The sequence below is a fragment of the Pyrgilauda ruficollis genome, unplaced genomic scaffold, assembly GCF_017590135.1.
Source record: "Pyrgilauda ruficollis isolate IOZ18807 unplaced genomic scaffold, ASM1759013v1 scaffold3, whole genome shotgun sequence".
Lineage (NCBI taxonomy): Eukaryota > Metazoa > Chordata > Aves > Passeriformes > Passeridae > Pyrgilauda > Pyrgilauda ruficollis.
The window spans coordinates 24,886,059-24,908,418 of NW_024524377.1; the positions used below are offsets into that span (position 1 = coordinate 24,886,059).

Sequence of the window (22,360 nt, forward strand, 5' to 3'; positions counted from 1 at the left end):
CCCGCCGCTTCCGCCGCGCTCAGCGGCGCCCGTCACTCCGTAACGCCGGGAGTGAGCTGGGGCCCGCGGGAGAGCAGCCGCTTTCTCCCCGGCGGGGGCTGGGTCTCCATCAGCTCCGGCAGGTTAAGGCATTCTCCGAGCGAGGTGGGCGGGTGGGCGGTGCTGCCGGGCAGGGGCTTGCCGGTGGAGGAGCCCGCCGGTGGAGGAGCGCGGCGTTTCGGTGGCGGTACCTGGGGCACGGAGGGAGCGGTAGCTCCGGCTGCCGTGGGTGAGGGGGAGCCGGGGGCAGGTGGGGACTCGGGGCCGGGGCTGCACCGGCGAGGGCGGGTGTATAGAGGAGCCATTACCGCGTAAATCTTTCGGCTTCTACACAGCCGCGGTTTTATTGCCGGCATTCTAAACACTTTATTTGAAAGTATTACAAAGATTCAAAAAGTCTGATTGGGTGTAGGTACCTGTCTGTTGCAGGCACTCACAGCTGTCACGAGTTGGCCCCAAATCACACTTCTGTTAGGTACTGGCCTGTGGCTGTTACCTGTGAATTTCTGCCATCTACTATTCTGCCAGCTGCCATAATATTTGCAAAAACTGATTGCTTAGCATAAATTCTCATCCTAGGAAAGAGTGGGTTTTTCCCTCTTCCCAGTTCTCTAAGTGGTCTTGTTCTAGTCATTTTTCATTCTTTATATGCTGTGTAGTTGCTTAATGCAAAAATTTAGCCACAGTCACTGGAATGGCACCGCAGAACTGTGTGGTGTAAAAGCATGTAACCAACAAATATTTTAGAATCAAAAACAAATGGGGCTTGGCAGGAAAAAGCCCAACAAGCTTATTATGTTATGTTTACAGGAAATCGCTGTATAGAAGGCTACCTCAGATTTTGATAAGCAGGCATGGTAAGAATAAAAGCACATTTTATATGGTTTCTGAAATGGTCATCTTTTGGAAAGTGAATAGCTGCTCTCCATCTCAAAGGATTGCACGTTTTACTCTGATGCTGTGAGGAATTTGTCATGAAAAGTTCAGGGTTTTCATTTCAAACTTATAAAAAGATACTGTGACAAGGAAAAGAGGTTGATTTACATCAGTCTAAAACCTAATTATGCTTTCACTTTAGAGATCTCAGATTTTAATGCTACTTTGGCAAGTATTTGATAATCTAGTTTGGTTTCTTTTGCCACAGAAGCATTAGTGTATTTGCAAGAACATACCTCTGCTTCAGCATATGTAAACCTCTGCGCTCATGGTCTTTTAAAAGTTTAGCAATTCGAGAAATAGAGATAAGACTATATATGTCTTAAACTGATTATACACCTTCTATAGCATCTTCATGAACATTGTGGACAGCTGTCTTTTTTACTTCTATACTTCTGGAGCAGTATGCCAGTATCACCATGATGCTGATTTTTATTAGTTTTACTGCAGGGTTATCCCCACAGTAATTGTTTTTGCATAGTTTAGCACTTTCCATAGAAGCACTGTTATATATATGGCCTGTAGAGATAAATTTGCTTAGGTCACTGGGTAACTGATTTTAAATTTTATGAAGGTAACTTATAAATTCTTAAGAAGAGTAAGTTAATTTGTAGATTTATTGTCTGTGAAGGCACATTATATATGCTGGAATTCAGAACTAGCCTTATTAATCAAAAGTTTGCAGCCATTAGTTGCTCCTCTAGTTGTAAAGCAGTGAGGTGTGTGTACCATCCAAAATAGATACAATCTTGATTCTTCACCTTTACTTTCAAGTGACTGAGTAGGTGCTGTTTGCAAATGAATAATGTATTTCTGGAGTGTAACAGCATGCAAAAGCTACTGCATTACCATGGCAAACTTGATTTGTCCTGAAACTAAATGAAACTGAGTACTTTCTGGTGATTTTACTGGAAATGCAGATTGGTTGTGACAGTAGCCTTTCTTATGGCCAAATGTTGAAACAGTGGTTATATGCAGTGCAAACTTGCTTATGTTCTTGATGGGGCTGGGAAATAAAACAGTGTCTGTTAGTATTTTATTGCTGATTTAATTATTTTCTGCATTTTGCTCAGGCTGTCACGCTGCATACTGATGTGGGGGATATTAAAATTGAACTATTCTGTGAGCGTACTCCAAAGACTTGTGAAGTAAGTCATGTACCAGGAGTAGGATTGCCTAGTGGTGAAACAAAGCAGTAGAAATAGGTGAAGTGGCTTTTGCAATTTCACCTTTTCATGTAGTGGAGTATCAACACTTTAAGCTGGTGCAGTGTCTGTTCCACTCATGGAACTTGTGCACTCTGTCATACTGCCTGGAGTTTCATGCCTGTTTCTCACTTGATAAGGTTTAATTAAGGGGTGCTTCTTTTGAAGTTCCAGCATCTCCCAAAGTGTGCTTTGCTTTTCAGGGGAAATACAGCACCTAGTGTGGGATTCCCAAATTTCTGTGGGTTTACTCATACCCTCACAAACTTGATTTTAGTTTGAAAGAGTGAGACTCACTCACAGTTTGTCAGGGAGTCCAGTTTTGAATTTTTGCAATAAACTGAATTGAAGTAAATTTCATTTATTTTAATGAAAAAGCTGAGGCATTAAGTTATTGATTACAAAATTACACGTGCCAAATAAAATTGTTGAATGGGCATGATACTTGAGAGCATGTCTTAGGCTTCTTGTTTGTTCCTCAAGTCAGACAGCCTTGCACTGAAAGCTTTTTCTTTGTGTGTGACACTATCAAAGGAGTTTATTAGCTATGATTTGTTTATGACTACTCTGCAGCACTACTCTGTGGAATTCGCATGGTCACAAAGCTAAGCAGAGGTAAAAGCATTGGTCTTGCCAATGCTGTCATTTTAGTAAGATAATACAATTTTTCAGTTGTTTGTTAATACGGTTTGTTTGATTTTTGTAGAATTTCCTGGCTCTTTGTGCTAGTAACTACTACAATGGATGCGTATTTCACCGAAATATAAAGGGCTTCATGGTTCAGACAGGGGATCCATTAGGTAAATTCTTCTGTCTGGGTCTTTCTTTGCAAAAAATGTACATAAAAATAAAATGTAAGGAAATAAAAAGCAATTATGAGTATTAAAACCAAAATGTAAGTAAAGAAAAAATAAAAGAGTTATTGTATTATTGATAAGAGTTTTTTATGAAATTATTTTTTGTGGTGGGCTTCCAGAAGTGCAGGCATTACCACAGTTTTAAGTAATCATGCATTCTACCAACTTGAGTTTTACCAGCTGTTTCCACTAAATATGATGGTTCTGTTGACTAAATTAGAAGCAGATGCTACTGTGCTTTGTGTGGTTTCTGCCTGAAGGGCTGAGTGTAAAGCATTTGGGGAAGATGTCCCAGACAGTGTCAGCTTTTGGGAGAAAAGCTGATTCAGCTGTGTCTGTTCATGCTCATACTGAATTTAATTTGAGGATATGTCAGTGTTTTGTTCTGCTGCTTAATAGGTTCCTTATATAGAGTTATGTCTTAGTGCAGTGTCAAGAGCCTGCTTTAAACTAATTGCAGGCTGTCTAGGGTCTTTGTTGTAAAATGCTGTAACAGAACATAATTTCTGGATTTTTCAGTCTGAAAATCCAGTATTTTCTACTGTGGTGCTTCTTTGTCAGGCACTGGGAAAGGAGGTAACAGCATCTGGGGCAAGAAGTTTGAAGATGAATTCAGTGAATATCTAAAGGTATTCTCAATATGCACTTGTGTTTTTATTTGAATTTTCTCTACAATAATTTCCTCTTGGTTAGAGAACAATAGCTTATTATTAAAATAGCAACAGGCATTTCTGTGCTTGGCAAGCAAGGTTTGAGGGTTTACATCATGCAAAACAGAAGTAAAAAGAATTTCTGACAGCATTTTTCATGCACTGAAGGCAAGCAGTTTATCACTGTAAGAGCCATTCTGAGGAGCTAATTGCTGATTGTGATAGAATATATTAGCAACCAAGATTTGTTCTTAATAATGGTATTGAGGAAGAGCTCTAAGTCATAGAGCACTTTGCCCAGGTTAGTTCTGGTTTCACAGATGTGTATTCATGCTGAGGTTTTTCCCCTTGTTCAGCACAGTGTCCGTGGGGTAGTTTCCATGGCAAACAATGGTCCCAACACCAATGGATCACAGTTTTTCATCACTTATGGCAAACAGCCACACCTGGACATGAAGTACACGGTGTTTGGAAAGTAAGTGATTCAACTGCATGCCTCTGTCCGAGTGTGTGAGGGATCTGAGTATTTCAGGGCACGTGCAAATGCTTGAACTTCTCGGAGTCTGTCATGGATGCTCAGTATTTCCTTTCAAAATACATTATTTGCCACATAAAATGTTTTGGTTGTCTTATTTTGTAATCATATGCTTGCAAAGTCCTTGCCTTGTGATACTTGACTGTAAAGTGTTTTGGGATGACTGTGAAGTTTAAATCATTAGAAGGCAATTTCCAGCACTTGTGTTTTTCTTACAGAGTTATTGATGGCTTGGAGACCCTGGATGAGCTGGAGAAGCTGCCTGTGAATGAGAAAACCTATCGACCTCTTAATGATGTTCGCATTAAAGACATTACAATTCATGCCAACCCTTTTGCTCTGTAGCCACAGAATGCTGCAACACATTCTTCAGAGTCTGGTCAGATAATTCCCAGATTATAGGGTTTAAAGAGCCATCAAAAAGGGTAACTTCATCTGGATCATATCTTTGCTTATTGAATGCAGAATTTTCAGGGGCTTTAACATTGTTTGGGAGTTGTCACAGAGAAGTCTTCTGCTTCAGAAGCCAGGTTTTCCAGAGTATCTTCTAGCATTTTGATTTTTAAGCATTGTTTTTTATACTTGTACAATAAAAATTTAATTTTTTTTCCTAATCTTTGGTTTTTGTACTATCTTTCTGAGTGATGTTATGTTAAAGCAATGTCCTTTGCTATAATTTCATGCTACCAGTTTTGTGAAACTTTCTCATAAAGTGTTGTCTTCCTTACTCAGTTTTCTCAAAAGAGTAAAGTAAAATATGCAATTTTTTCCCCTAGGTGAGAGCAGTGTCATAAATAGATGAAACCTTTCCCTCCCAGAAGATTAAAGAACATGTTTAGAGGAGTGTTTGCTCTCGTGCTGCTGTATTGGAATGGTAACGTCTTTACCTTGCCCAAAAGATAGATGGGAGTAATTTCTTCTGCTTCTGGCACAACACTATTGCTATGAAAGAGTAAGTATTTCTGTCCTTACATAGCTGTTGATTGAAACTAGGTAACACGGATTTACTGTAGTTTATTTTTCATCACTTTTTTACACAAAGACTAGGGGGTAAACAAAACAAAGAGCACTTTCAAAAAGGCTCATGGTGGTGGTCACATGGTGTTGAACAAAGAGCCCTTTTGGGCTTCTTCCCCCAGTCCTGTTTCCACTCAGTGAGCGTCCCTTAACAAAGCCCATTCTTATATATACACTTTGTAATCCTAGGGAGGCTCAAGGTCCAGCTGACTTGCAGTCAGCTTCAGACCATTATTTTCCATTTCGAGACTTGGCCTCTTAAAATAATGAGAATTCATTTGCAAGAGAAAGGCAAACTAGATTACTGAGGTAATGAGAAGAGTTAATCAATACCTGCTGAGGGGACAAAGTTTCTATATTCTTCATGGAATGTTGCTTTAAGCTTCCAGCCCTTGTTCCAGGATTAATATGTTTTAGTGTAATACTTAATCAGGTAAAGGATTTTATTCTTTTAGCTCTGTGCTCCTCTCTTCCAGCAGCAGTAGCAAGTAAACGGAGGTGTGCAATGGCACACTTGACTGATACTACTGCCATGCAGGAGAAAGGACATACTGGGAAATTTCCTACAGTGCAAAAGAACTGGAAATAATTAATAATTTAAAATTGTACTGAACTAGAAACAATTTCAGGTATTTTTTTCCCCCCTCCTTAAAAAGAAGGCTATTACATAGAAAGTGTGAAATGCAGCAGCACCAAGTATTTTGCTCTCTGGAGGACGCACATTAAATGTAGATACTTTTCTTTTCTTTTTTCACTTTTTTTTTTTTTCTTTCTAAATCTAATGTTGTGTATTGAAAGGAGAGTGATCCTACTGGGACAAAATTACAAACAAACTTTTCAAAATTGTATTCTGTCCGTTTTCGTGGACTTGGTCTAAGCTGGAGAGCAGCGGGCAAAAAGAAAATAATGGGGCATGATCCTTGAACAGTGACAGACTTGTAGATATGGTGAGCCGATTCCAGAGGACCACTAACCATGTCCAGGGCAGTACAGAGGCGATTAACAGCCCCCTCAGCAGGGTGAGAAATTCCCATTTCGCAATTCGGAGTCCCCTGCCGCCCCCCCCACCACCGCCCGCCCCCCTCAGGCCGCCATGTTGTCTGCTGTGCCTCCGCGGGCGGGCAGAAAATGGCCTCGGCCGCTGTGGCGGGGCCGGAGCCTTTCCTGGAGCCCCTGCTCGGGCCAATCACGGAGCCTTTTGCCGGGGCCGGGATTCGGTGTCCCCGGGGATCCGGGCCCGGCCCCATGTCGCCCTCGCTCCGCCTGCCCGGGGCGTCCCGGGGCCGGCAGCGGCTGCCGCCCTCCGGCCTGAGGCGCTGCAGTCGGCTTGGAGCTGAAAAGTCGGCTTGGGTAGTGAGTTAGTTCGCTTTTCCTCATGGGGCAGCCTAACTGCGAGATAACCCGAGATTTATTGTCTCCCACAGAAAAACCTTCACTGAAATCTTGAAAAGCCCCCTGGGCAATACTTGCCCTTGTTAAGCACACAGAAGCCTTTCTTCTTCCTAGGATAATGCAGCACTGGGGGCCTGAGTAGCTTGGCAGGAGCCCCACACTATGTCTTTAAAAGCCTTTTTTTAAGAAGAAGGTTACAGGTTTAAATTCCCCTGTCAAAAATAATTAACTTGAAAAAAGCTCTTGAATGAAAAAATAACTTGGAAGAAGGAGCAGAGAAAAAAAGCCAAAAACTAGGATGCTGAGGAAAACCACAATCATTATAGTTTAAATTTGATAATTAATGGCTTTGAAAATTGTTTGTCTGTGGATTGTAATTCAAAGAGTAAAATATCTTTGTTATACTTGGGGAATTTCAGTCAAACTAAGGGTCCTGACAGGGATAAAAGAAAAAGACCACTTTGCAGAAGGTGCGACAAGGCTAATAATGGAAAAGGGACACCATTCAGAAGTGCGCTGGAGAAAAAGTGCTGCAACCATCTTTCTGAAACTCCTGGCAGGTAAAAAATTTCTGGACTTCTGGTATCAGCAGGCATGTTTTAAGATTTTATTATTCTGATCAAGTCATGTGATACCAGATTACTTTTTGAGTTGAAGGTATTTCAAGAAAGATGGCTTGGAGCTTAAAACAAAAAGCTGCCTTCATAGGGGCACTAGGATGATTCTAGTTACATTTACTGGATCTTTTTGGGGTTTTTTTTGGGTTTGGTTTTTTTTTTTTTTTGTAGTAATGATTCAGAAACCAATTCTGTGAATGAACGAGGCCGTCGTCAGTGACAGTTTTGAAGTCTGCAGTCACAAGTCCAAGGAAGGATGTGACACTGGGCATCCTAGTAGCCAGGGATCTGGTCTAATGTCACAGCTGGTGGCAAAAGGAAATACAAGACACTTTATAATACATGTCATCCTAAACCTCTACAGGTGATAGGACCAATTTTAATTTAGTTTTAGGTAGATTCTCATCCATCAGTAATAACTGAGTGACAGGTCTGGGGAATTCTGTGGATAATACAAGTTTATTCCTTTGGCTCATATTAGTAGCTGACTGGTTTTTTTGTTAGGATTGCATTTCCTTCAGTGAAAATGTAGAGTTTGTACATATGCTTGTGATGCTACAGAACATGGTCCTGCTATTTGTTCACTGAGTATATTTGAGCAGATTAATGAACAATAACCATTAACTGGAGTACTTGAAATACAGGGATCACTTTCATGCCTTCAAAATTTATAATATGACAAGCATTTTCTTAACCCCTACTCTAAAATCCAAAGACAAGCTTTTAAACTAGATTTTGATTAAGTGTCACTGAAATAGGAAGGGGGTCATGCCAGACTGACTTTTTCAAGTATCAGTGAGAAATTTGTAGAATTAAATATGGATGATGGCTTCCCCCTAGCAGGGTGGGTTTTCTGATTTTTGTTACACTGTTTAAAAACCTGAAGATTGGAGTTAAATTAAGATCTTAAGCCAAGACAGCATAAATCAAATGTGTATCTTTTATGATTTAAAAAAAAATAGCTTCTTGCCAAAAATTCATACAAGTTATTTAATCTTGATTGCCTATTTTAATTTGGACACAACACTGTTTAAAAATACCTATGTGTGTGTGTATATATATATATATAAAAGATAATTATTAAATCCCTTTAAGAAAAAAAAATATAAAATCATGAAGTAAAATTCAGTGAACTAATCTTTTAAAGGAAAAATAATTGTAAATTTTTGTTGCTTTCCTACTTTGAGTATCTCGCCTGAAAATCTGTTCCTTGCCATGTTTTTCTCCTGTAACACAAACTATATGGATTTCCAGGGGCTGTTTGTGGCCTGGTGTGTATCTGAATGCCTGAGTAGCTCCCTGATGAATGAATTGTTTTTCTGACCTGAATTCACGTGAGTTTATTGACTGGCTGCACGGTCTTGGTGCTGTTCCAGAAGAGCTATAGAAGGAAAAGATGCAAGAATGCAGAGGGTGATCTGTCTGTCAGAGATGTACTAAGTGCAAGATGCACAGAGTATTTTTCAGACTTTATTATTACAAACTTTTTAGATAGATGTGATGGGTTGACCCTTGCTGGGTGATAGATGCCCACCAAACCACACCCACTCTGTCACTGCTCTCCGCAGCTGGACTGGGGAGAAAAAAAATGTAACAAAAGGTTCACAAATTGAGATCAGGGAGAGATCCTCCCCCAATACCATCACAGGCAAAACAGACTCGACCTGGGGATATTAACTGCATTTATTACCAGTTGAAATCAGAGCAGGATACTGAAAAGTAAAATCGAGCATCATCCTTCCCTCCCTCCCTCCCTCCTTCCCAGGCGGCACAGGGAGGCAGGGAATGGGAGCACATTCAGTTTATCACAAGTTATTTCTGTCCCTGCTCAGGGAGAAGAGTCCATTCCTGGCTCCAGCGTGGGGTCCCTTCCACAGGAGACAGTTCTCCATGAACTTGTCCAGCAGAGGTCCCTTTCCGTGGGGTGCGGTCTTCAGACACAGCCTGTTCCAGTGGGTTCCCCTTGGGATCACAAGTCTGCCAGGAAACCTGCTCCAGTGGGTTCCTCTCTACAGCTCCGCAGGTCCCTACCTGCTGCAGCACAGGCTGCCCCTGGCGTCACAGCCTTCTTTCAGGCATCCAGTATGGTGTCCTCCACAGGCTGCAGGGGCACAGCTGCCTCACCATGGGCTGCAGGGGAATCTTGGCTCCTGCACCTGGGGCACCTCCTGCCCTTCCTTCTCTACTGACCTTGGCTGTGCCTCTCGTTCTCTTCCTCATATTCTCATCATTCTCTGAGTGCAATTACATCTCTGCCGTAACTTTTTTCCTTCTTAAGTATGTTACCACAGAGTATTAGCACCATCTCTGCTTGGCCAAGCCTTGGCCACTGACACAGCTGTCCTGCAGCTGGCTGTGTCCTAGAGTGAGCTGGCACTGCCTCTGTCAGACACGGGCGAGACTTCTGGCAGCATCTCTCAGAAACCCACACTCTAAGTCCCTCCAGCTACCAAAACTTGGCCACACAAAACCAATACAGTAAGTGCTTTTAATGCAAGATCTGAGGGAGCTTTTAGAAGACTTTTATTTTTCTTTTTTCTTTGGGGGTGGGGATTGTTATTCTGTAGAACTTGCATTTTTTAAATTTTCCTTTCTTCACTGTAAGTGTGCCTTGATGAGAGTTGTCTAGTAACAGTTGTCCAAGTAGATATTTACAGTTTAAACAAGAATAGTCTAGAACAGCTTCAGTGGTAATTCTTAAGTCTATTTTGCATTGCTTTGCATTTTTAATAGCATACATAACTACCGTGGGGTGGTAGGTGGGGCTTTTTATTTCTAGGAACAATAATAAGGTATAATGTATGTTTTCAGAATTGATATATGAAATTTTAAGTCTTTTTATGCATAGATGAACCTTGAGTATATTGTCAGTATGTACTAAAAAACCATCTTTTTAGAAAAGGTTGCCATTGCTATAAACAATGTATATCTGAATATTCTTCGTTAGAAGTAGTTGCTTATCTAATCACTGTTCCATCCCATCTTTTCAGAAAAGGCAAATATGTAGTTGTGAAAATAATCAAAAAGTATGGCAGCTGCTCCGAAGCAGCTTATGAAGTCCTAGTACTGGAATATGTAAAAGGCACTGGATCCTGGCAGTACTCAGTGACTATACAAAGCCACCTGTGCTTTGGTTTGGCTTTAGGATTTTTGTCATGTTGCTTTCTGTGCTATGGGATGTGCGTGGCTCAGCTTTATTGGAACTGTTGCAAGTCATGTCACATTGCTGCTTTTGTAGTCACTGTGTCCAGAGTACCACGGACGAGTTTGAATTGTTTTGTGGCTCAGCTTTATTAGAACTGTTGCTGCTTTTGTAGTCACTGTGTCCAGAGTACCACAGACGAGTTTGAATTGTTTTTGAGGTCCAGGGGCTCAGCACTTTTGCCTTCAGTCAGAGATGAAAGCTATGGGCATTGGGTGTGCAGTATTTTAGGATCAGACACTTTGGTGCCCACAGGCCAGTGCAGAGCTCCTGCAGTTAGCTATGGCCACAGCAGCCTGTTAGGCTGAGCTCTCATTTGAGGGGTGTCACACACTGTTGAACTGTGCTCCAGCAGCACAGCGCGCTCTTTCTTGAGCTCTTGGGCTGGTTCGGAGTCTGGTATCAAACAAGAACCTTCTGAATCCTTTCACAGCACTGGGACAGTCACAACCATGACACGGCTGGAGTGGAGTGTATTCTCATGGACTACTACCTTGGAGCAGCACTATTTCCTGTAAGTTACTGTGAACCTTAGAATGATGCAGCATCTGTAATTCTCCTCAGGTGGGTGAAAATATGCTGGAGAGGCAGGGAGTGAGGGGACTGATTTATGCGAGAACTTCAGCTGCCTTCCTCCATGGTGCCAAATTGAAGAGAGATGTGGGCACAAAGGAACAGTATGAACAGAACATTTCTACACATTACTTTCAGTCAACAATTTGACAGCAGCTTGGTGTGAAGGATCACCTTCTTAACATTTGTAATTTACAAGCCATGCTAGTAACAGATGTAGCTTCATCTGTCACCATCAACAAATTCAAATACCTCAACTCTGTCATCTTGACAATATTGCTGAAACTTGAGATTAATCAACAAAGTAAAAAAAAAAATAGGGTCAAGGGGAAAACACCTCAAGGACAAAACCGAATGCACTCCACCTTACTTCAGGAAACAGATCAGTACTGCCTCTTTTTTCCTTACTCTGAAACTGATTATTGGTTGCAGGGTACAGTGAAAAATAGTTATTGATAACTTTGTCTAACAATGAACAAAAATGTCTCTCTGAATTTCCCTTCAGAGCCATGGCAAGGAACTGGGGTCTTTGCCATATTACATGATAAGAAAAGCAGGTTATTATATTTTTATGTACTGGACTGCTATAGTTTTATTTTAAGTATTTTCAGATTAGATTTAAGACCCAGCCATCTCTTTTACAAGCTGGCTGCTCTGGTGGACTATTCCCAGATCAGTTCCCAAGCGGCAAACACACATCAGTAAACTTTTACTGAAGGGCCAAAACAGAGTACTTGAGTAACAAATACAGTCTGTTTGTCTAAGGAAATGGAAAATTTTTCTGTCAAGGACAGCTGGATTGGGATGAACAAAATCCTGGTGGCAGATACTTATCAACTCCCTGTATGCCACTGAAGGTAAGATGCGACAGGGAAAATGCTCTTGAGGACAGAAGCTTTAAACATAACTGTAAGATAAACAACAAAACATTATTTTATTTCCATGAAGGAGTTCATGACATGGCAGGATTCTGACCACAAGAACCTCTTTGACATGATTCAGAAGATGCTGAATTTTGTCCCAAACAAGCACTGCTCTTATCATGCAGCGCTTTTCTTTCTTCTCTCCACTGAAAAGCAGAAAGGGCACAGGCTCCTGCAGCGAAGCAGGCTGAGTCACAGGGACCAAAGAAACTTAAGTTAAACCACCACTGACTTCTAATCTGTTTATATTGTAACTGCCTTACCTTTTAGTATGATTTCTTGGATACTTACTAAATATTGATATAAAACTTGGTTTTCAAACTCAGGGGATGCTAGCACTTTGAACATGCTAACAGCAAAGTAGTATTTTAACTTCACTTTATTCAACAGTCCTTGAATTTAGGCAAACAACTGTGCATTGCTTTGTACCCTATAGTATCAGTGGCGCTTTCTTTTCAGATAAGGAGCAGAGACAGCCCTTGGCATTAAGTGTAAGGATGGCCTTTATTTGCTTAAAAAAAAAGTTACAAAGTAAGGAAGATCACTGTAGTATTGAACAGATTGCATTGTGATGACCAATTTTTTCATTTATTTTAGTAGGTGTACTCTGGTTACCAGTATTTCAGTTAATGCTCACTGTTAGCTTACAACAGTATAGACTTCACCTTTTTTTCCCCAATCTTTCTGAATTAAACTGTCCTGAGAATTTCCATTAGGAATTAAAGTTTCAGGGAGCAGATAAGTTGGTTTAGCATGTGAGCTGCCAGCATAAAAGAATCTCTAAACCTCAGAGGGGGAGGGGTGGTGTTTTGGCTACCTTAGGTTGCAGCAGCTGTGCATTTACAGAGCAGCACAAAGAGCTGCTCCCCCAGCCCTGCCAGCAGCAGTGTCTGGCTCAAGAAAGCTGCTGGGCAGCTCTGCGTGGAACAGCACTGCTCGTACTTCCATGAGGGAAAGGGAAAAGGAAGGCATCCCCAGAGCTGCAAGGGCACCTGACAGTCCCTCAGGAGCATGGGCCACCAGCTGTGACAGCCAGCAGGCTCAGAGATGCCACTCTTCGTGCCCCACAATGGTAACCAATTCCTGCCACCACAACAACTTCTCTCCAGCAGTGGGGCTCCCACCTTCCCCAGAGCTGGAATAGAGGATTGCTTTATGCTGAAAGTCTGGTAAAGAGATGACAAAGTACTTGGGGACATGGACAGCCACCTATGATGGGAGCTGTTTGGTGGTACAGACTGCAGTGCCTCTTTGCTTGGGAGGCTTTTTTATAGTTTAATTTGCAAGCAGACTGCCCTAAGTCTCATTCACCATATCACACCTACTCCAATACAGACAGAAATCCCAACAGATGAACTGGATTTCACCGTGGAAGGCCTTATATTACATTATTACAGTAGAAAATACAGGAGGTAGAAGGTAACTGAAAGGACAAATGCAGGTTAAGCGTCAAATCTAACAGCTCCTGTAAGCTACTTGAACATGGTTTTAAAAACTAAATCCAGTATTTCATTAACTATAGAAAACAGTTAAAATAAATTGCCATGAGAGCCCTTATATCATGCTTGATACAGGGAGGTAGGATGTAAGAATCAGAAGGACACATGAGACATGACACTTATCTACAGCTCCTGTTTGCTTTACTGAGGCCAGAGTTTCACAGGTCAGTCACCCTCTTCAGCTTCAGACTCCGACTCTGCAACAGAGAGACCTCATCAGCAGCCTGGCCATGGCTCAGCCCCCAGCCCTGAGCTCAGCTGCTGCCCTGCATCCTGCACAACAGCTGCTGCTGGATCCACACTAGTCTCAGAGGGGCAATTAACATCCCCCACTCCAAAACACAGCATTATTAGCATTAGGGTTCCCAAAATGAGTAAGCTCCACATATGAGCTAAGATGCTGGTTACCTTCTTCAGCATTCTTGAGCCATTCAACAAACTTCTTCATCTGCTCCAGAAAAACACTCTTTCCTTTTGCAAGATGAGCATCTTTATACCACTTGAGAATGGGTTCTTCACTCAGAACTTCAGCTGTAAAGATGGGCAAGAGCAGTGTTAACACAGTGAACTGCTGAGAACCTGACTGGCAGCCTTTGCTTCCTCCCCTGGGAGCATTGTGTACTCCTTCTCTGGGTACAGCTGGACAGACCTGCACTAGGAGTGCCTTCAGTTTTGAAATTTGGAGAACCAAGCATTTTGGCTGGTTCCTCATGCTGCAAGTTTCCTCAGTACTGTATCCAGGAGCTGCACTTTCACTCCCACTAACAGTCTGGAGTGTTTTAGAGTTATTTGAGAGGCACACTAAGCAAAGGTGCAGTTAACAGCTAAGAACAGATACAAGTTCTGTTGAAGTCCAAAGTAAACACCTCCTGTGGTGCAGGTGGTTTTTAAATTTTACAAGTACAGTACAGGCTTCAGTTTAACAAGTTTCCATAGGTGCACAGCGTGGTTTTTTTTTAGTACCACCTTTTATCAAACATTTAAGAAGAGCCTAGAGCAGTCTGGAACACATTGGTGGTTTCAATCTTCAGCTGGTCACAGTCCATGTTAAGAGAACTAAGAACAATAAATTATCATGGAACTTCACAAAATGCTTTAAAAATCTAAATTTAGCTCTGTTCTGCAACACTTAAGCAGATCTACTGTACACAGGCAGCCATCTTTGTCTTGCACTTCCCCATGTGCAAAGAGCCAGCCACGTGCACCTTTGCATTTTTAGAAACAAGAGGTAGAAAATTCTTCAGTTTAGGAAGTGCAGTGTTGTAGCACTGATCTCCCCTGTTTCAGAAGCTTTAAAAAACCCAACCAACCAAAACTAGCTCCTCCACAAACCCCTGAAACCCACAACCCCACAAAGTTACCTTTGTAGAAGAGCACCACTATTTTCTGGAAGGCCTTCATGAAGTGAATGTTGTCATAACAGTACTCCTGAATCTTCAACAGAAGAGTCAGCTCTGACTGACCTTGGGTGGTGAAGGCAGCAAGTAGAGGGCTGTATTGCTGTAACAAGAACAAGAGATTGGCACACAGAACACTTCTTATTTACCACCTGACTAAAGCAGGTTTTGCAGTTTCCATCAGCCACTGCTTCGAAATTTACAACCACAGCCCCACCCCAGAGCAGCTGTGCAGCAGTCACTGCCTCTGCCTCAGGCCCTTGGCCTGTAATACTCCTCACAAGGGGCAGAATTCCCCATCTCATTCTGTCTCTGTACTAGCAGAGTTGTAGCTTTAACTTCTGAAATGGAGCTGCAGACAGAAGGAAAACCAGGCTCTGCCTAAGGGGTGCAGAAGTCTGTATTGAAGTTACAATACCTTCAAATGCTTAATGGCTTGCTCTGCTACCAGCTCCTCCTTTTTGTTCCATTCCACTGTGCTCATTACACTTGACCAGATTATGGTTACCACAGTCTGTTCTGAGATGTTGTTTTTCTTCATCTCCTCCTTCACGTACAAGATGATCTGCCAGGAGAGTAAGAGTAAGCAGAAAGGCTACAAATGGCACTAAGCTAAATGAAAACTTCTATTCTAAAGGTAACCCAGAAGGTTTCAGAATGACAACCAACCTTCTTGATCATAAAGCACGACTCAGGGCATTAAGGAAAGACCATAAAGCTCGTATCAAACTCCCCCTCAGTTCCTCATTTTAGTTCCCAGTGAGAGCTAAGTTCAGTATGAAAGAGAGAGAGGCACAGAAAGCACCTCCACCTTGTCTAGAAACACCTACATCCTTGAATGGATCTCCCCGTGACATCTGCTCCTGCAGCTCCTTCTGCAGCTCCTTCCGAGCTCCTATGGATTGCTGGTTCCGAACATACTCAGAAAGTTCCTTTAGTCCTGCTTCAGTGAAGTACTTGGAGAAGTGTTCAACACTTTGTTTGTTGGCTGGGAAGAGTTCCTGAAAATGAAGTTTACAACTCTTTTGTAAAAGAGATGTGTGTTGGGTACTTTGCTGGCAAATGCTGCTCACAAAACTGGCTTACGGAACAGCAGAGTAGTTCCAGTAGTACTCACCATGAGCCTGTTGTCCATGTTTACCTTGCGAAGACTGACAGCCACTGCATTGATATCTTTCTCATTTATCCATGACTTGAACAGCTTGACTGCAAAAGCTGCAGAAACACCTGTGCAGTCAGAATAGTTCTATTATTAGTGAAATTCAAGACACAGGGAACCATAAGGCCTGAGTACAGGGTACCTTGTTTGTTCAGATTGTGCTCAGAGCAGCAGTTGTGCTTCCAAGCAACCCCAGCACAGTCTGCAGTATGTCTCTCTGCCCAAGAACACTGCAGCCTCCAGTACACTGGACTTTACCTACAACTCAGCATCACAAAGTTTTCCCCGTACTAAACTCAACTCTTCTTGCTGCAATTTAGGAAGTAACCTAAAGATATGACAACATTTTGCATCCTGAAAGGTCCCTCTCAAAAATACAGTGGTGCCATGCTGGGCAACACTAGTGATGGCAGCCCCCAGTCCCCCAGTATCATGCAGGGAAGTCCTACACACAAGCTTTCTCAAGAAACTCATTTTCTGAAGCCTTAACAATATCTTCCAGGTTCACAGGGGCATCACATTTACGTTTGCTAATCCTGTAGTTAATCTATCACTAGAGGAAGTTTGTGAGCTACAAGGGTGTAATGTCATTGCAGTTTGCACCTACTTGTCATGGTTCTGTCTCCCCTTCCTAAGGGAGGAGCTGGGTCACACTTACCTTCTTTAACCAAGTTCTCATTGTAGAGACTGTTGAGAATTGATGCATTCAGTGTCCCATTGGCAAGCAGAATACCCGTCAGCATGGCCAGTTTGTTCCGCTCAGATTCTGAGAACCCTTTCAGGAACAGCAGCAACTGCAGGACAAGTAAGAAGAGCTGCATAAAACTACCACCTCTCACTAAACTTTGGCCACTGCCTGTGTTAAACTTTTTTGTTTCATCAAGCTAGCAGAAGCACTAGTCACTGGTAGTCATGCAAGCCAGCCATTCTTCTATGAACAACTTTCAAGGGTTGTATTTTAATAATCCATTTTATGATGTAACCCTTCTACAGAGTGATTAACTAGCAGAATGTGAAGGTTTATTTGTCTGCTGATAAAAAAAACCACTCCATACCTTTTTGACTTCATCTTCAAAGCCTTTCTCCAGGTATTTGTAACGCCTGATTAGCTTGTTAAAAACCTAGAAAGACATAGAGTACATTATCTTTTGCAATGAACTATCATTTCTAGAATTTTAAAAAACAAAGTTCAGTAAAATAGGTCTGAACTCTTTAGAGCACTTACAGCTTAGAACATTTATACTCTACCACTTCCAGTATGCTTAAAGCCGTGCATTACTTTTACATTAACATACAATTACACAAACATTTAATTTTTGGCAATAAACAGCTTTAAGTTAAATTGTCCTAATTTCAGAACTAACCTGAGCAAATGCTTGCATGGTTTCTAGGTCTTCCTGTGCTGCAAAGACACAGACGTTTGTGCGTGTCATGTCGTCTGCCAGGGTTCCGCCCGGGGCTGCAGGAGGATTTCAGCATTAGTAGTGCTACTCCCAGTGAGAGCACTGAGCAGTCTCCACAGCAGAACTCCAGCACCCTCAGCATGCAACACACTGTCCTGCCATGATGAACTCAATGACTTGATCACCACGGACACTCCTACATCTCCCTGTGTTCCACTGCTGCACCAGAGCTTAGATTTGAACATTTAACTATTCTGGACCCCTGCTGCTAAGGGGATTGACAACACATCTTGTTTTCATACGAGTAAGTTAACAAGGCCATATGAGCTCATCTTCCCTTAAAGGAAGCCACTGAAGCTGCGTAATTGCAGCAAGTGTCTTCTGCAATAGTGCTGCTTCGTGCCTTTTACATTACAGAGTAAGTCACAACAGTAGACTGAGACATGAAGAGACACACAGTTCAAAATTCAGTGCTGCAGAGATAAGCTTGAAACTTTAGTTATTTAGGCTGCTTCACTAATGAAGGTGCATTCAGGTCACCAGCTTCAGTGCCAGAACACCTCATCATCAATTTCTGTGCCATTCTACATACAATGGAGATCCTTTGTTATGAATTAGTCAGAAATATGACTTTAAAACTAGAGATTAATATTTCTGGTAATAATATTAAAAGCTGGTAAGGCAACAGGATATCAGTTTTTATTCTGGCCTCTTCTGACTGAAGATCAAAGCTGGTCTTCTTAGCTACCTGTTACAGACACGGAGTTGAGTAAAGCACCTCACATCACCATTAACACAACAATGCCTTCTTCCCTTCCCCATCATTCATTCCTAGAAGGAACACTTCCTAACACAGGAGGATGCACTGGTTAAGACTCTTGAATGTAAACCCACATATTGTAACAATTACAGTATGTGCTTACCTGGTTGGTGAGCATCTGTTTCTCTTTGTACAGAGAGTGTGTACCTGAGTTTGCAAGACTTTTCATCATCACATTTCACTTCCTCACTCCCTGTGTTTTCTGAACTCAACCACCCTCTCATTTCTCACTCCCTGATGTCTGCTAGAGCCCATGACCTCACTAATGTCAGCAACAAATCATTTGTAACACCATGTCCAAGACTAAGCACTTGCACCTGAAACAAGCATTCATCCATCTCTCATCATCAGAAGTGATCTTGACCAGAGTCAAGATTTTTTTTTACTCCTGGGAAAAAAAAAAAAAAAACACCCAAAAAAACCCCCAAATAATCCACACCAACAACAAAAAAACCAACCAAAAAAAACCACAAACCCAACCAACAAAAACTAGCCAAACAAAAAAAAAAACAACCACACCCAAAAATCCAAAGTATTTTCTTCTAAGCAGAGTTTGTACAAATCTACACTTCAAGGAATGCAAACAGACTCAAGTAAAACTGAGGCAGGTTATGAAGAGTATTTTTACAGTAACTGCTCAGGCACCAAGAGGATCAGGTGGTTTACTGCAGATCAACTTAAACCCCGTTCTAGACACTCAATGGGCTCTTTAGCAGAGATCTTACACGAAAGGAAATGCAGTTTTTGCAGAGTGAAGTGAATGAAGCTGACAGCAGCCACATCACAGGGACTCACCCAGCATTCCACCAGCCACCAGGATGTCAAAAAGTGTTTCTGCATAGCGGCGATAATCAAGTTTTGCACCAGAAGCATCAAGAAACTTTGCTACTGCCTCCAAGTCAGTGCCAGTTTCAGTTAAACCTTGAATAATACAGTCCTGGAACTGAGTAGGGTCAAACCTCTCTTTTTCATCTGTAAAGCAAAAAATGTTGAAATAAGATTTCCATTAAGAGTTTTTTGTGATGATTGTTACTTGGCTCTAACGAAACTTATCTGACTTCTCAAGTTTGATTCTTATACTCCTATTCTCATGTTAGATCACTCTTTCCCTCCAAAACCAGAGACTTAGCTCATGCTGGAAGACAATTTTTAATACATGCTCCTATAATTCCGTACATTAGACTCCACTACTCATGTTTTATCTCAGCTTTTTGGGCCTCTCTCTGTTTCAGATTAAATCTCCTGACTGTCAAACTGCATACCATTACTGCATCCGAGTCACCTGGAAATTTGCTTTTTGGCTATGAAGACCATCCCCTCATGTTAACCTGCAGCTAGGTGAGTTTGAGGCAGTAACTTTTCCTCAGGTGCTTGGGGGAAATGTAGACATACAGCTAACTTAATGGCCTTAACTGCAGAGCTATTTAGCATCCTTTGCTGTTGTTAAGCAGAACACTCCTGACGTATCTTCATACCTGACACATCGGCTGATCATTGCCTTGTTTTTACTACAGGCAGGGCATAATCAACATGCAACAAAGCCACCCATGTAATTAACAGGAAGTCTTAAAGAGATCTTCAATTTTTCCTCATCTCAGTTTGTCTTTAGATTATGGAAATTGTAAGATTAAAAGCTTCTAAAGATAAAAGAACTCAATGGCAGATCTTACTTTGAGTGCTGTCTACAACATCTTAACCAATTCTGTTAGCAGCCTAGTAGGGCATACCAGTGTCCAGTGTCAATGCAACTATCAACACACTGGTAAAAGCTGGGTACCAGTTTGGAAATACTGGATCAGTTATTTTCCAGGGCAGAACCACAGAGCTCACTGTTCCAGAAGAGTTGCTTCACAGCCAAACTATGGTTAAATGCTTAAAAAGAGACTAAATCCCTGGCTGCTGGCATTACACCTGCTGGACAGACCACAGCAAACTCTAATATTCAAGAGATTTTTGAGGGGCTCTGACAGTCAAACAGGTTCTATAAATCCATGCATGCTTCTGCATATACAGCATGCCTAAAGCTATATTCCTGTTACAGCTGGAATACTGCTGGTATACAAGTAAAACTGTACTGAACAGAAATTCTAAGAGCATCCCCACTTCTTCTTCAGGCTGAAAAAAGTTCCACCAAAATACCAAGTTACTCATCACACCCCTTCAGTCACTAACACAACTTACGGAAGTAACTGTGCATGCAGAGAGATAGGCCTTTGCATATCCCATACTTTGGAAGTTTTTTGGATGTTGCCTGGGGATAGGGGGGTGGGTGGATTTGTGGGATTTTGTTGTGGGTTTTTTCTGTCAGTTTAAAAAAAATTTAAAAGAGGACAATCTAACTTTTATCTAATGGCTAAGACTGAAATTCTTACTATGTTAGATGCTCCTTAGATGTATATATTAACCTGCAACAAGCCTGTGCTGGAGCTCCCCTGTAATTCAGGGGTACAAGATCCTTCTGCTTGCAGGCTACACACTCAGGACAGTTCTAGAATGACCATCTTTTAGGCAAAGGTTATTACAGTAAATTCAGCGATAATTCTGACGGCCAGATTTTTTTTTATTAATGCAGAGAAAATTCCAGTCAGCCTCAAGATTCTGCACTTAGCATGGTCTCATGTAAAAAATTTATGGTGAACGCATGAAAGCACTGGTTTGCTTACTGACAGAAACCGAAGTTTTACCGTAAACAGCGCTGGCAGCCGGTCCTGGCAGCGGGCACGGTGCGGTAACTCACCTCTCTTTCTGGTTTTAAAACGCTGGCCCGATAGTGTCGGCTTCTGCGGCTTTTGATTATTCATAAAAGACACCCTACGAGGAAGCAGAGACACCCGTGAGGACGCTGCGGGCAGGGGCCGCTCCTCCTTCCAGCTCCCGCGGCGCTGGGCGGCTGCGGGCGGTGCCGGCCCCCGCCCGGCTCCCGGCACGCACCGGGCTCCCCGGGCGGAGGCGGCCGCAGGGCGGAGCCGGGGCCCGCGCGGTGCCAGTGCCTGTGCCCGTGGCCGTGCCCGCGCCTCTCGCCCCTCGGCCCCGCCGTACGGCCCGACCTGATGGTGCCTTCGCTGCCGACAACGCTGCCCCGCTCCCGGGCACCCGAGGACGGGAGGAAGAAGGGGTTACACCACCTCCCTCCCCCGGCCTCCACCGCAGCGCGCCGCGGTGCGGCCCTTACGGCCCAGGCTGCCGCAGCCGGCCCCAGCCGGCCGGCCGCCACCCGCGCCCGTCTCCTCACCGACTTTAAGGCAGAGAGAAAATGCCCGAGCGGCCCGGAGCGGAGACGGGCAGGAACAGCAGCGAGGAGCAGCGGCAGCGAGAGCTCTGCGAGCGGAACCGACGCCAGAGGAAGAGGGGAGGGCCGCGCTCCGCCCCGCCCCGCCCGAGAGGATGGAGGGAAGGGGCGGGGAACGGGGCGGGCTCTCTGGGGGCCGCACGTGCTGCTGGCTCCTGGGGGTCTCTGCCCCGCCGGAGGGGCTTCCCGGCCGCGCCCTGCCCCGGGGTTACCGGGACCCAGCGCCTGGTGCCCCCCGCGCTCCCTGCGGCGGAGCCAGCCCGGCACCACAGGGACACCTCCGCTCTGGCCTGGTCTGCGGTGATAAGTCCGGTGGCAGCACCGGGACCTGCGGCACATCGGTCTTCAATACCTGCTGTGCTGCTTGACCCTAGATTTGCTTTGCAGTTGTAATCATTTCTTCTTTCAGATCCTGGTGGTAACAAGCACTTGACGTGCTGTGGTATGTGCAGACAGGACTGTGTGTTACCAGCTGTGCCTGTCGAACACACAGCAAAGGCCCTAGGCTCCAGAAGCACAGGCCTTCTCTACTGCGTTTAAACACGGGTTCTTTCACTAGCAATCACCTCAACAGATCTCAGCATACCTTCAGGACCTAGGCAGTCTGCCTGTTAGCAGACAGCATAAACACATCCACTGTGCTAGTGGAGGTCCTTTAAGTACTATGTAAAAAAGATAGCTGCCAAAAACACAGCAGCACAGAGCTGGGGACAACATGGGGAATACTCTCTGTGCTGGTGTAGGACGGGAGGTGCAATTGCAGCCCAGTTCTTTGCTCCCCAAAAGGCCAAACCCCCAAACCAACTTAGAGAACACAAGCTTCTTTCTAGACTGTATGCAGCTGCAA

General features: G+C 43.2%; 2 protein-coding genes across 5 annotated transcripts; one reads left to right on the plus strand and one right to left on the minus strand.

Annotated features, from left to right (window-relative positions):
• Positions 1-28: 28 nt before the first annotated feature.
• Positions 29-4,836, plus strand: PPIL3 (peptidylprolyl isomerase like 3). 4 transcript variants are annotated; one of them, XM_041472990.1, is made up of 7 exons: positions 29-122; positions 850-896; positions 2,049-2,123; positions 2,887-2,980; positions 3,599-3,666; positions 4,044-4,162; positions 4,441-4,836. In XM_041472990.1, the coding sequence occupies exons 2-7, from the start codon at positions 894-896 to the stop codon at positions 4,565-4,567; spliced, it is 486 nt and encodes a 161-aa protein (XP_041328924.1). In that variant the 5' UTR covers positions 29-122; positions 850-893; the 3' UTR covers positions 4,568-4,836. The 4 variants fall into 4 exon arrangements, with proteins under 4 accessions (XP_041328924.1, XP_041328925.1, XP_041328927.1 ...); XM_041472991.1 differs by having other exon boundaries at positions 42-226; XM_041472993.1 differs by having other exon boundaries at positions 42-144.
• A 7,595-nt stretch (positions 4,837-12,431) lies between these two features.
• Positions 12,432-21,589, minus strand: BZW1 (basic leucine zipper and W2 domains 1). The gene is made up of 12 exons (XM_041472900.1): positions 21,457-21,589; positions 20,962-21,035; positions 19,020-19,196; positions 17,366-17,460; positions 17,057-17,122; positions 16,660-16,795; positions 15,960-16,069; positions 15,673-15,843; positions 15,261-15,407; positions 14,807-14,945; positions 13,854-13,976; positions 12,432-13,642 (listed from the first exon to the last, which is right to left on the minus strand). The coding sequence occupies exons 2-12, from the start codon at positions 21,023-21,025 to the stop codon at positions 13,611-13,613; spliced, it is 1,260 nt and encodes a 419-aa protein (XP_041328834.1). The 5' UTR covers positions 21,026-21,035; positions 21,457-21,589; the 3' UTR covers positions 12,432-13,610.
• Positions 21,590-22,360: the final 771 nt, after the last annotated feature.

Excerpts from the sequence above, each read along its gene's own strand:
- PPIL3 (XM_041472990.1), top strand. Across the intron at positions 2,124-2,886 it reads GTACTCCAAAGACTTGTGAA|AATTTCCTGGCTCTTTGTGC; the intron begins GTAAGTCATGTA and ends TGATTTTTGTAG. Across the intron at positions 3,667-4,043 it reads AATTCAGTGAATATCTAAAG|CACAGTGTCCGTGGGGTAGT; the intron begins GTATTCTCAATA and ends CCCCTTGTTCAG.
- BZW1 (XM_041472900.1), bottom strand. The coding sequence starts at position 21,025 with ATGAATAATCAAAAGCCGCAGAAGCCGACACTATCGGGCCAGCGTTTT. Across the intron at positions 16,796-17,056 it reads TTGAAGATGAAGTCAAAAAG|TTGCTGCTGTTCCTGAAAGG; the intron begins GTATGGAGTGGT and ends CTTGTCCTGCAG. Across the intron at positions 13,643-13,853 it reads GCTCAAGAATGCTGAAGAAG|AGTCGGAGTCTGAAGCTGAA; the intron begins GTAACCAGCATC and ends TCTCTGTTGCAG.